General features: G+C 38.2%; 1 protein-coding gene across 1 annotated transcript in view; it reads right to left on the reverse strand.

Moving 5' to 3' along the window:
* LOC132395559 (inactive phospholipase C-like protein 2) overlaps positions 1–12,699 on the reverse strand; it is a 224,772-nt gene that overhangs the window by 20,020 nt on the left and 192,053 nt on the right. Inside the window, exon 4 of the mRNA XM_059972348.1 lies at positions 5,604–5,679. Within this exon, the coding sequence (XP_059828331.1) occupies positions 5,604–5,679 (76 nt within the window). The remainder of the gene's footprint in view (positions 1–5,603; positions 5,680–12,699) is intronic.

Consider the following 12,699-nt stretch of genomic DNA (forward strand, 5'->3'; position numbering starts at 1 on the left):
GACTCTACCTCCCACCTGCACTGGGGGCAATTTAGAGTGGCCAGTTAACTTTTAAACCCACTTTGGTGAGGGAAGTGGACAGCACTTAGAGGAAGCCCACACCATCACAGGGAGAACCTACAAGCTCTATACAGACAGCACGTGAAGTGAGAACTGAACCCGAGTCTCCGGTACCACAAGGCACAGAGAAAACAATATCACATGGTAAGAACTAATACACAGCAACTGAAGAGGGACAAGGTGTTTTACTTTAATAATATTACTTAAATGTTAAATATTGTAGAGGATATCAGAAATAAGGTCTTGCTCTTCAAAATACATCCACCTGAAAGAAAGATACTTGAACCCACTGATGAAAAACATACTTGCCACCACTGACAGTGTAGTCTCTATGAATGACTAAACTTAATTCAAAAGGGTTAGGAAAATTGTAAGAAAAAACAGGCAAACAAGCAGCAATTTCAATTTATCAAAAAAATTTAAATAGAAACAATAAAATAACCCATGCTATGACAGAAGATAAACCTCTAAGGCCGACACACAGTAAGTAGTAATGATGAAATTTTAATTGATGACCATGTCACTGTATCAGAATGATTAATGTTGTAGTCATGACATAAGAAAACATCTAAAGAAAAGATAGAGGAGATGATTGATAAATTAAACTAAGGTAGAGACAATAAAATATTAACATAAAATGCCTGGGCAGACAGAAGAACATATCATAAAAGGATGGGTAAGAGTTAAAGGAAACATTATTATATTTTGCAAACAAAATTATTTAAAAAGGGAATCATGCCAGAAGACAAATTTCCTATATTTAAGAGAACTACAAAAATAAATTCAGAATAATTATCTGAAATCTAAATAGACAATACAATCATTATTCAAAAAAGTGACAGAAAAATATGTGGCAAATGTAGATGTAATAAGACAGACTCTAAAAGAGGTTACGCTTGATCAGCCTTATTGAAATGTCTGAAGACAGTAGCAGAAAATATACATTATAGAATGATATTTTGTCTTTGGATTTTCAAAAGGCTTTTACTGTAGGCTTGTGACTAAAGTCAGAAAAAGCAGAATCAGCGTATTTTATTTCACTTAAGCATATTAATGAAATAGCTATTGAAAAACTTACAATTTCTTTTACATTATATTTTAATTTACCATGTATTGATAAACATATTCGTAAATATACCTATTCAGTTATTTTTTCCACTTTCTGTGGAAAATTAAGTTCTTATGCATTTTTATTAATCTTTGATAAGCCTATATTTTGATCTTTTTAATTATGTTCATTCTTTGATATTTCATTTGCATTTCATCCTTTCCTCTATATTAAGCTTCTTCCATAAACCCAAGACTGCATCAGAAATATTCCACTAGTTGATACGTGAAGGTTAAGCTGAAAGAGCATACTCTAAAACTTTGAATAGCAAAATCAAGAGCTTGGTAAAGGACACAAACTACGGCCACATTTAAATTAAAACGACAATAAATTAGTTTTGTTTAGATTTCTTTATGCTTGATTTTCCTTCAATATCTTTGGCGCTGAAGGCATTTACCTCACACTGCAATCCCTGAAGACTTACAGAATCATAAATGTTACTGTGCATTAATGAAATGCCTTAGGTCATTGATCTGGCACTGGTGCTGGTTCTTCAGTTGAAAGTATCTAAACTAAATTAATTTATTTTTATTTCCCATTATTGTATTCTTCTTTTGCAAGTGTTTAATCTATTTCTCTAACTTTTATTAAAGCTTGCCTCATTTGCCACTTGAAGTAATTCATTTCATTTCATTTTCAATCTTTTTTTTATTGATTTAAAAGAATAAGGATAAATACAAGTCAGAGGAGAAATTATCTCAAATACATATTTCAATAATAGTACAAAGGAATATACACTGTCAAAATCATATACAGTATTAAGCTAATATAAAGAAAAGAAACACATCTCCTCTTAACAATTCATAAAAAAAGACTCAAAAATTTCTGTTATTGCATTCATTTCAGATCAAAAACAAAAGTCATTCCAATCTTTTGCATGGGGTGATTAGGGAATAATAGGAGTGGAGTAGGAATGATAGAGAGAGGGAAATTATTTGCAGATTTATTTCCTGGAATAATCATTCAAACCTGGGGCTTCATTATGAGGGATATTGCAGGCAATAACATTATTGTATGGTTTGGGGATGAGGATTCTTATGTTTCTTGCTTCACTTTCAGATATATCTATTTGATGATGCCCATCTCTATAATGGCATTCTCTGTGTTAAGGTTGCTTGGATAATGGAAACGCACAATTACAAAATTCACAAGTCACTACCCAAAGATTTGAGATACAGAATAAAATTCTCTCTTTTCAGAAAGATTATTTGACTGGGAAAGTGTGCGTTCAATCAATAAGCCTTTGTGGGCCTTATATAACAGATGAACAGACACATTGAAAGACCCTTCTCATTTGATAACTCCTAGTATGAAATTCATTCTATAATTCTGGTTTATGACCTCTTGATACCAATTTATCAAACATGTAAAAACAACCTAACATGATTGACCACTCAGAATTCTTCATAACTGAACATGTCTACAATATCTTTCAGGCTCAGTAGAATGTCCTTTTTTTGTACTGAATCTTCATTATAATCCTCCCATGGCTCACTGCTTTTCCTACAATGTAGTGAACAAAAGTATGGTTGTGGCCTAAATAATATATGGTACAATTACAGCATCACTTCTTTGCACAAATGGTTTATTTTGTTTATGCCTGCTCCAATTGAACTTCCAATTTATCTGACCCGCACAAAGTCCCATTTGTCCATCTCACTTATTCTGGTCAAACTTTAAATGTAAAAACTTTAACCATGTTTTCAAGTGTTTAGTAGCATTATTTTGTTGATTTACTGAATGTGGGCAACACTGAAAAGGCCAGCATTTAAGAGTTATCTGTAACTGCTTTGGGAAAGGTGCTGGTAAACCATCTTTTCTGAATGGCTGCAATCCCTGAGGAGAGGTGCTCTTGCTTACAGAGTTCCAAAAGGAGGGACAATGTTGAAGGAATGATGATATTTCTCATATTTTGTTACAACCCAGGACACGCTGTGCATCCAACCAAATGGAGAGAATTCCAACATATTCCTGACTTGTGCTATATAGATGATGGGAAGTCGAGTAACTCATCACAGGACACCAGCCTCTTTGGTGTTGTTAGACTTTGACAGTTTGGTTAAACCTGGTGGTAATGGTGGTCAGTCTTACTGGTGAACATTGAAGTACCCCAGGCAGAGTACATTCTGCTCTCTTATTCTTCCACGCTAACAAGGGTGGCAATGAATTTATTAGCTGGAGAGTGCACTTTGAAGGTAATGATACACAGAATATTTTCTTGCTCACACTTAAGTCGATTCTAGGATTAATCATGGGTTCCAGAGACAGCCTTTCTAATTACCCCTTCCTGAATACATATACAGTGGGTCTTGACTGTGGGACAATGCATATTTGTATAACTCGATGGAGGGATCAGAGACACTGCTTGAGTATAATAGGTAATCTGGTCTGTAGAGCAGCTTTCATATGTAAACATGTCCCCAGGCTACTTATGAGGAAGTCTTTGCATGATCAACTGGGTATGTGTATACCTTTGCCTATATTAGGCATCTGTTACATCTGGGAGGCTATTTCTCATCTCTTGATGTTGTGGATCAAAACAATAAGCAGTTTGTTGAAGGGCTATTGAGAATCAGCTTCCTTGGTTTATGATGCAGTCATGTTTAAACTAGCTTGGTCAGGACTACAAATTTTCTTCTTTAATGGATATTGATAAGCCAAATATGTCTTCAGAACTATCCGGCAGTTTTATGGTCATTGCTACTGATAACAGGCTTTTATTGTGGATTTATTAAATTAACTGACTTTTAAATATCCAGTCAAGGGATTGTAACTCATTTGGATCTAGTCCAGTGATCTAACACTTTATTATCCTTTCTGCACTGCCGCTCTGTAGCTCTCCAAAATCTCTGTGCTTCTCCAGTTCTGAGCTTGAGGATTTGAACTACTCCCTTATAGGAAATGACATCGACTAGGCCCAGACTCCCAAAATCCCTCCAACATTCTCCTCTTCTCACAATCCTCAAAACCCCTCCTCTGACCAAGCACTTGGCAACTTCTCTCTACAAGTCTCACTGTGTCAAAAGAGTTTGATGGGGCTCCTGCGGGAAAACCTCGCTGTTTTACTATATGGAAGGTGCAATATAAATGCAAATTGAAAGAAGATGTCCTTTGACGGAATGACATTCTTCAATATTAAAATATATTCTGAACTCCATAATATTGTACACAATGGCTTCAACAGATTCTACCATTAACAAAAAAGATGCAGTAAACCAATGCACGTTGCTAGGCAGTGCTAGTATTAAAATATTTTATGGGAATCACTGAAGCTTAATGCTTTTCCTCAGCTTGAATTCAATGTTTTTTTCTTAATTGTTAATACTTTCAAACTACGTAAGGGTAGTGAAATGCAGCCAAACATAACATTTTGTAATCATTTTGCACCTGCTGCTACACAAGTCACCACCCATGGACATGTAAAAAGGTAAGTTGCTATTCTTTTCTAGATGAAGAACCAATACAACTATTTTAATGAATATATTATGTACTTGATACACTTGAGGTTGTGGATCAATCAATGAATGGCTTACTGGAGGGTAGTATAGAACCCAACACACTGGTGTGTGCTGCAGTCATACAGATCAGCCTTGGGAAGAACAATGGATTTCCTTCCTTGATTCACTTTAGTGAACTAAATGTGCCTTTATGTCTATCTGATATATAATGGTCATTTCAATAAATGGTAGATTTTTATTCTGGTTTTATTCAATTAGCTCATTTTAATATCCCTAGCTGTTGTCAAAAGATTTGCACTTGGGTTGTTTGGGTGTAGAGAAGTTGTAAACAGGCCATAAGAGGGCATAAAGCTCCTACAAAGGGCAAGAAGTTGGCAGCTGGAGTATAAAGGAGGAAAATGTGAGATTATTCACTTTGGAAGGGAGAATGAAAAAGAAGATCATTATTTAAATGGAGTGAGACAAAAAGTTATGATACATAGGGTTTGGTGGGGGGGGTCATAGAACACAAAATATGAAAGTTTAACATGAAGGTAGAGCCAATTATTGGGGGGGGGGGGCTAACAGAATGATAGTCTTTTATACATAGGGCACCGAGTATAAAAGTATGAAAATTTTGAGGCAGGTTAATAGATGCTACTGTGACTACACCAGGAAATTTGGTTTCATAGAAAGATAAGCTTGCAATGGAGGCAATGCAGACGATTAACTGGCATGATGAGGATGAACAAAGTTCAGCGGCTTAGGCTTATACTCATTGGAGTTTACAAGAAGGAAGAGGGAACTGTCGCATGCCTTCCTTGCACATAATGAATTACAAGTTCTATTTAGTTTGTATCTAATTCAACCCTGAACTCTGCTAATTTTTAAAGATATACTAATTACAAAATCTCGTTAAATACACAAATAGTAATGCAATTGTTGTTATGCAGATAGTAAAACCATTTTAAGGAAGCAACTTAAAAATTTGTACATACCTACTCTTTGACATTGCATTATTTTTTCACACACTCCATCACCATTTTCTAGTAGAGCTTTGGTTGTCTGGATCATCTACAATACATAAAAATAACACAAAGTGAATTGATAGTTTGACCCACACATTTAAGTCATTTTTAAACTATTCCTGTCTGAAAATAACAGTATAAGATATAATGAGGACGTGCACACTATTTTAACTGTGTCTCTGACTGTAGTTCCACAATTTCCAGCCCATGAATGATGCTTTACTGTAAAAAAAAATAAATGCAGTCGCAAAAATTTTAGGGTGATGGTAAAAGAGCAGGGAGAGACCATTAGTAGAGCAGGTACATCCTGCTTTCATGCCTTTCCAAACCTCTCAGAACTAGGACAGTTCTCTCAACTTCAATGCCACCCATATGTACACTCAATGAATCATCCTTTCCTATTTATACCATATCTAATGTCTTCCCCCCGCTTTGCCTTCTCCTTTCAGCATTCAAGGTAGTTCCCGATACAAAGACAGAAGAGGCAACAATGCATATTGCCTCTTCCTTCCTCAATGTTAAAACACTCCTTCTGTATAAATAAACTAATTTATTTATGTTTTTTTCAATTTGTTTATTACTATTTACAACACATTACTACTTTTACATCTGAGATATTGAATGTCGGCTTCGGGGAATACTTCTGTTCAGTTTAAAAGTGAAACTTCAACAATCACTTTATTTCCACTCCCGAATTTAACTTATTGCTTTTGATTCTGTATTTTAAATGTAATGGACAGGTTGTGGGCAGGGAATGCTGCAGGTGTGATTTGGGGTGGGAAACCTTACTGGAGGAAGGGCATATCTGTCTCATCAGCAAGTTGCCAGTGATTCTAGGAAGATCACTCTCAGAAAAGTTTCATTTTGCTTCAAAGATCAGGAATGGTCACCAGTCACCAGTGAGCCATGTTGGAAAAGATAGTCTCAGAGTACGTGAGTTCACTGCCAGCCTTAGCATATGAATCCATTCACCTCCCTCCTAGGTTTGAATATCTAACATTAGAGAATATGAATTTAAGTTAAAAGGTATAAGTTCAAAGGAAATATGTGGGAGAAGTTTTCTTTTTCCACAGAGAGTGGTGAGTGTCTGCTAGAATGGTGAGTGCCAGAGGTAGTCTAGTTGAAAACATAGAACTATAGAACATTACAGCACAAAAACAGGCCTTTTGGTCCTTCTTGGCTGTGCCAAACCAGTTTTCTGCCTAGTCTCACTACCTGCACCTGGACCACATCCCTCCATACACCTCTCATCCATGTACCTGTCCAAGCTTTTCTTAAATGTTAAAAGTGAGCCGCATTTACCACTTCATCTGGCAGCTCATTCCACACTCCCACCACTCTCTGTGTTCCCCCTGATGTTCCATTTAAATTTTTCCCCCTTCACCCTTAACCCATGTCCTCTGGTTTTTTTTCTCCCATAACTACAGTGGAAAAAGCCTGCTTGCATTCACTCTACCTAGACCCAACATAATTTTATATATCTCTATCAAATCTCCCTTCATTCTTTTACGCTCCAGGGAATAAAGTTCTAATCTATTCAACCTTTCTCTCTAACTCAGTTTCTCAAGTCCTGGCAACATCCTTCCTGTAAGTCGGTTTGTCCTTCCAAGGTGCAATACCTCACACTTGTCTGTATTTAACTCCATCTGCCATTGTTCAGCCCATTTTTCCAGCTGGTCCAAATCCCTCTGCGAGCTTTGAAAACCTTCCTCACTGTCCACTATAACTCCAATCTTTGTATCAGAAAATTTGCTGATGCAATTTACTACATTATCATCCAGATCATTGAGATAGATGACAAATAACAATGGACCCAGCACTGATCCCTGTGGCAAACCACTAGCCACAGGCCTCCACTACCACTATTCAGGCTGAGGAAAAGCATCCTCCACTACCACTCTCTGACTTTTCCCATTGAGCCAATGTCTAATCCAATTTACTACCTCTCCATGTATACCTAGCAACTGAATCTTCTTAACTAACCTCCCATGCGGGACCTTGTGAAAGGCCTTACTGAAGCCCATGTAGACAATATCCATTGCCTTCCATTCATCCACTTTCCTTGTAACCTCCTTGAAAAACTCTAATAGATTTGTTAAACATGACCTACCATGCACAAAGCCGTGTTGACTCTCCCTAATAAGTCCCTGTCTATCTAAATACTTGTAGATCCTATCTCTTAGTACTCTTTCCAATAATTTACCTACTACTGACATCAAATTTACCGGCCTATAATTTCCCGGATTATTTTTAGAGCCTTTTTTAAACAACGGAACAACATGACAGGAGTGTTGAAGAATGTGAAGAGAATGGACACATATGGACATCATGGGGGAAGAAGTGTTTAATTTAGTGAGGCATTTAACTACTAGTTTAATTAATCTAGCCCAAAGTTAAGGGACCAAGGAGCTGTCCTGTGTTGTACTGTTCCTTGTGCATGTTCTAACTTAAGCTAAGATTCTTCTTTCTGCAGATGAGGAAGGGACAACAGCAGCCTTTGGATGCAGCCACATTGGACTCATACATAGGCCAGGCTGGATTAGGAGGGCTCACAACCAGTTAAATAACAAATTTTACCAGTTTGATTTCAGACATCAACCTCAAATATTGCCCTTAATTGTCTCATGACTGATGCTGCCTACCCTGATGAGTATTTCCAGTACTTTCAATGTTTTTACTTTGGGAGTGGGGTTGATGGCAAAGAGCCTGCATGAGAATAGGCCACGTGGTTACACAGCACTGAAAATGGCTCTTTGGCCCAACTTGCCTATGCCAATCAAGTTGTCCACTTGAACTAGTCCTATTTTCCAGTGTTTGGAGCATAATACACTCAACATTTACTATCCAATTAACTTCCGCTCCTTGTCCTGTTATTATTTGATTACAAGCCTATGTAGGTTATTGGTAAACTTTTCTTGGAGGACTTTTCATGAGCCTTAACGAGTAGGAGTGCTTTTTTTGGTTCTTGAGGATGTGTTAGACTTTCTCAGGGCTTGTTTAGATAGATCACAAACTGGAAGAGCTAAGTATTCTAGTGTGCTACTGATGAAAACTTCCAGAACAACCATAACAAAAAGGAAGTCCTTGATTAGATCCAGATGAACATCAACATTTAGCATATATCAATTATTCACAAAACCGGTTGAAAAAGAGGCAAATCACAAGATGAGAAGAAATCTTTACTTCATTATAGACAATGGACAGTAGGTGCAGGAGTAGGCCATTTGGCCCTTCTAGCCAGCACCACCATTCACTGTGATCATGGCTGATCATACACAATCAGTACCCCGTTCCTGCCCTCTCCCCATATCCCTTGATCAAGCTATCTATGAGAGCTCTATCTAACTCTCTCTTGAATGCATCCAGAGACTTGGCCTCCACTGCCTTCTGGGACAGAGCATTCCACATATCCACCACCCTCTGGGTGAAAAAGTTTTCCCGCATCTCTGTTCTAAATGGCCTACCCCTTATTCTTAAACTGTGGCTTCTAGTTCTGGACTCACCCATCAGCAGGAACATGCTTCCTGCCTCCAGTGTGTCCAATCCCTTAATAATCTTACATGTTTCGATCAGATCCCATCTCATCCTTCTAAATTCCAGTGTATACAAGCCCAGTGTATACAGTGTATACACTGTATACAAGTCGCTCCAATCTTTCAACATATGACAGTCCCGCCATTCTGGGAATTAACCCTGTGAACCTACGCTACACTCCCTCAATAGCAAGAATGTCCTTCCTCAAATTTGGAGACCAAAACTGCACACAATATTCCAGGTGGGGTCTCACCAGGGCCCTGTACAGCTGCAGAAGGACCTCTTTACTCCTATACTCAATTCCTCTTGTTATAAAAGCCAGCAGGCCATTAGCTTTCTTCACTGCCTGCTGTACCTGCATTCTTGCTTTCATTGACTGATGTACAAGAACACCTAGATCTCGTTGTACTTCCCCTTTTCCTAAATTGACTCCATTTAGATAGTAATCTGCCTTCCTGTTCTTGCCACCAACCTCACATTTATCCACATTAAACTGCATCTGCCATACATTTGCCCACTCACCCAACCTGTCCAAGTCACACTGCATTCTCATAACATCCTCCTGACATTTCTCACTGCCACCCAGCTTTGTGTCATCAGCAAATTTGCTAATGTTACTTTTAATTCCTTTATCTAAATCATTAATGTATATTGTAAACAGCTGCGGTCCCAGCACTGAACCTCACAGTACCCCACTGGTTACAGCCTGCCATTCCGAAAGGGACCCGTTAATCGTTACTCTTTTGTTTCCTGTCAGCCAGCCAATTTTCAATCCATGTCAGTACTCTGCCCCCAATACCATGTGCCCTAATTTTGCCCACTAATCTCCTATGTGGGACTTTATCAAAAGCTTTCTGGAAGTCCACTGGCTCTCCCTTGTCCATTTTCATAGTTACATCCTCAAAAAACTCCAGAAGATTAGTCAAGCATGATTTTCCCTTCATAAATCCATGCTGACTCGGACTGATCCTTCTACTGCTATCCAAATGTGTTGTAATTTCCTCTTTTATAATTGACTCCAGCATCTTTCCCACCACTGACGTCAGGCTAACCGGTCTATAATTCCCTGTTTTCTCTCTCCCTCCTTTCTTGAAAAGTGGGACAACATTAATCACCCTCCAATCAGCAAGAACTGTTCCTGAATCTATAAAACATTGGAAAATGATTACCAATGCGTCCACGATTTCTAGAGCCACCTCTTTAAGTACCCTGGGATGCAGACCATCAGGTCCCGGGGACTTATCAGCCTTCAGACTCAATAGTCTATCCAACACCGTTTCTTGCCTAATATAAATTTCCTTCAGTTCATCCTTTACCCTAGTTTCTTTGGCCACTATTACATCTGGGAGATTGTTTGTGTCTTCCCTAGTGAAGACAGATTCAAAGTACCTGTTCAACTCATCTGCCATTTCCTTGTTCCCAATAATAAATTCACCCGTTTCTGTCTTCAATGGCCCAATTTTTGGTCTTAACTATTTTTTTGCTATTCACATACCTAGAGAAGCTTTTACTATCCTCCTTTATATTCTTGGCTAGTTTAATCAATCCATTATCAATCCATCACAGTAGCTGGAATATCACAAATTATGACAAGATATTAAAAAATGCCAGATGTTCCACTTAAAAACAGTCAAAAGAGAATCCCATCATTGTAATTCCTCCCAGCAAAACCTGGCAATGTGGTTTTGCTAATGTGTCTCTTGTAAAATTTAAATCCATGTATGGTTTAAACCTATTAATAACCTATAACTGCTCCACCTCCATGTAGTCTTGGCCGACTTCTGAAACTCTAACAGGTTTCAACCTGTTTCCAAATGGCCAGTTTCCTAATCATGTTCCCCACTCTCATTTCTATCCACTGATTGGGTACTTTGTCTGGTATAAGTTAATTGTTTGGTATTTTGTGGTCCAATTTATGTTTTTTTTCTGTTTATTTGGTTGTCATTCACATTTTATTGTTTCCTTCATCTTCACTTACTGCTTCATCCATTGTTATGATTCATTCTCAGAACTATAAAGCAGTTCATGTCGCTGAAACAATTTTTTAAAACTCTAAAATCTTTTAGAACACAGGCATCATCCAACTATTTTGATCATTGATGCAATCTTTAACTAAGGACTTCCTCAATGGAAAAAAAAATTGATTCAGTTTAAAATGTAAAGTTTTAAAGATTCTAAATGTTTACAGAGTACTACAGCATGAACTGAAGCTCTCCAGTATTTGTACGGACTGCACCATGAGTTGGAGAACAAGCAGAGAGCAAAGAGGGCAAGAGAAGCTGCTTGAGGAATTGGAATTGGTTTATTATTGCTACATGTAGTCACATACAGTGAAAAGCTTCCCTTGCGTATTGTTCATACAGATCAGATCATTACACAGTGTATTGAGGTAGTACAAGGTAAAGAAACAAAATGCAGAATAAAGTAGAACAACAACAGAGAAAGTACAGTGCAGGTAGTCAATAAAGTGCAAGATCATAAAGAGGTAGTAAAAAGTAAACCTTATTACACGTGTGTCCAGGCTTTTGTATCTTCTAGAAAAGTGACAAGGTCTGACAACTAGTGGCTGCAAACATGCAATATATCTAAGGAGCAGTACTCTTCCCTGAGCCTTGGTGTGGAATAGTGCATGAGACTTCTCTGCTGAAGTTTGGCAGCTGCCATAACGTAGAGGCACAACAGTTATTAATGTGACTATTTCTGTAGTACTCTTTCTGAACAATGACTAAAGAAATCAGCAACTTCTCAAGAGTTTGCTGTCCACTGATGTATGAGAGTGATAACTTATGCTAGGCAATTCATTCTCTCCTGTCAGATAACAGCAGGCAGAGTGGAGTTTTGCACACCAATACTTTGCTATACAGTAAATGCAATATACCTTTATTCTTCTTATTTGCATTTCAGCCACCATGGGAAGTGACTTTGCTTTGACTTGGGCGTGCTGTCCCCAACCAGGGAGGTCCATTCATTCATTATGTGTTGTGCCTTGACCATGATTGTTCTTGGCAAATTTTTCTACAGAGTTGATTTGCCTTTGCCTTCTTCTGGGCAGTGTCTTCACAAGACGGGTGACCCCAGCCATTATCACTACTCCTTAGAGATTGTCTGCCTGGCGTCAATGGTCGCATAGCTAGGACTTGTGATATGCACCAATTGCTTCCATGGTTTCATGTGACTGTGATCAGTGGGGGTGGGGGAGGGGGGAGGCTAAGGCCTTGCCCAAGGGTGATCTGCAGGCTAGTGGAGGGAAGGTGGCCTTACATCTCCTTTGGTAGAGATGTATCTCCATCCTGCCACCCAAAAAACAGGTAGATAGCATACATAAATGGAATGCCATACAAAGTGTTATAGAGCAAGCCACTGCACACGGAAATGCCAACTTAGCTCATATCAAGCAAACACCGACTTGACAGAGGTGTCTTTTGTATGATGTTAAGCCAAGTTCTGATGGTCCACTTAGGCTACTATTTCAAAGAATGATAGGAGAATTTCTGCGTCCTGGCCAATAGTTAGCTTTTAATTAACATCATTA

This window comes from Hypanus sabinus, chromosome 6 (genome assembly GCF_030144855.1).
Source record: "Hypanus sabinus isolate sHypSab1 chromosome 6, sHypSab1.hap1, whole genome shotgun sequence".
NCBI lineage: Eukaryota > Metazoa > Chordata > Chondrichthyes > Myliobatiformes > Dasyatidae > Hypanus > Hypanus sabinus.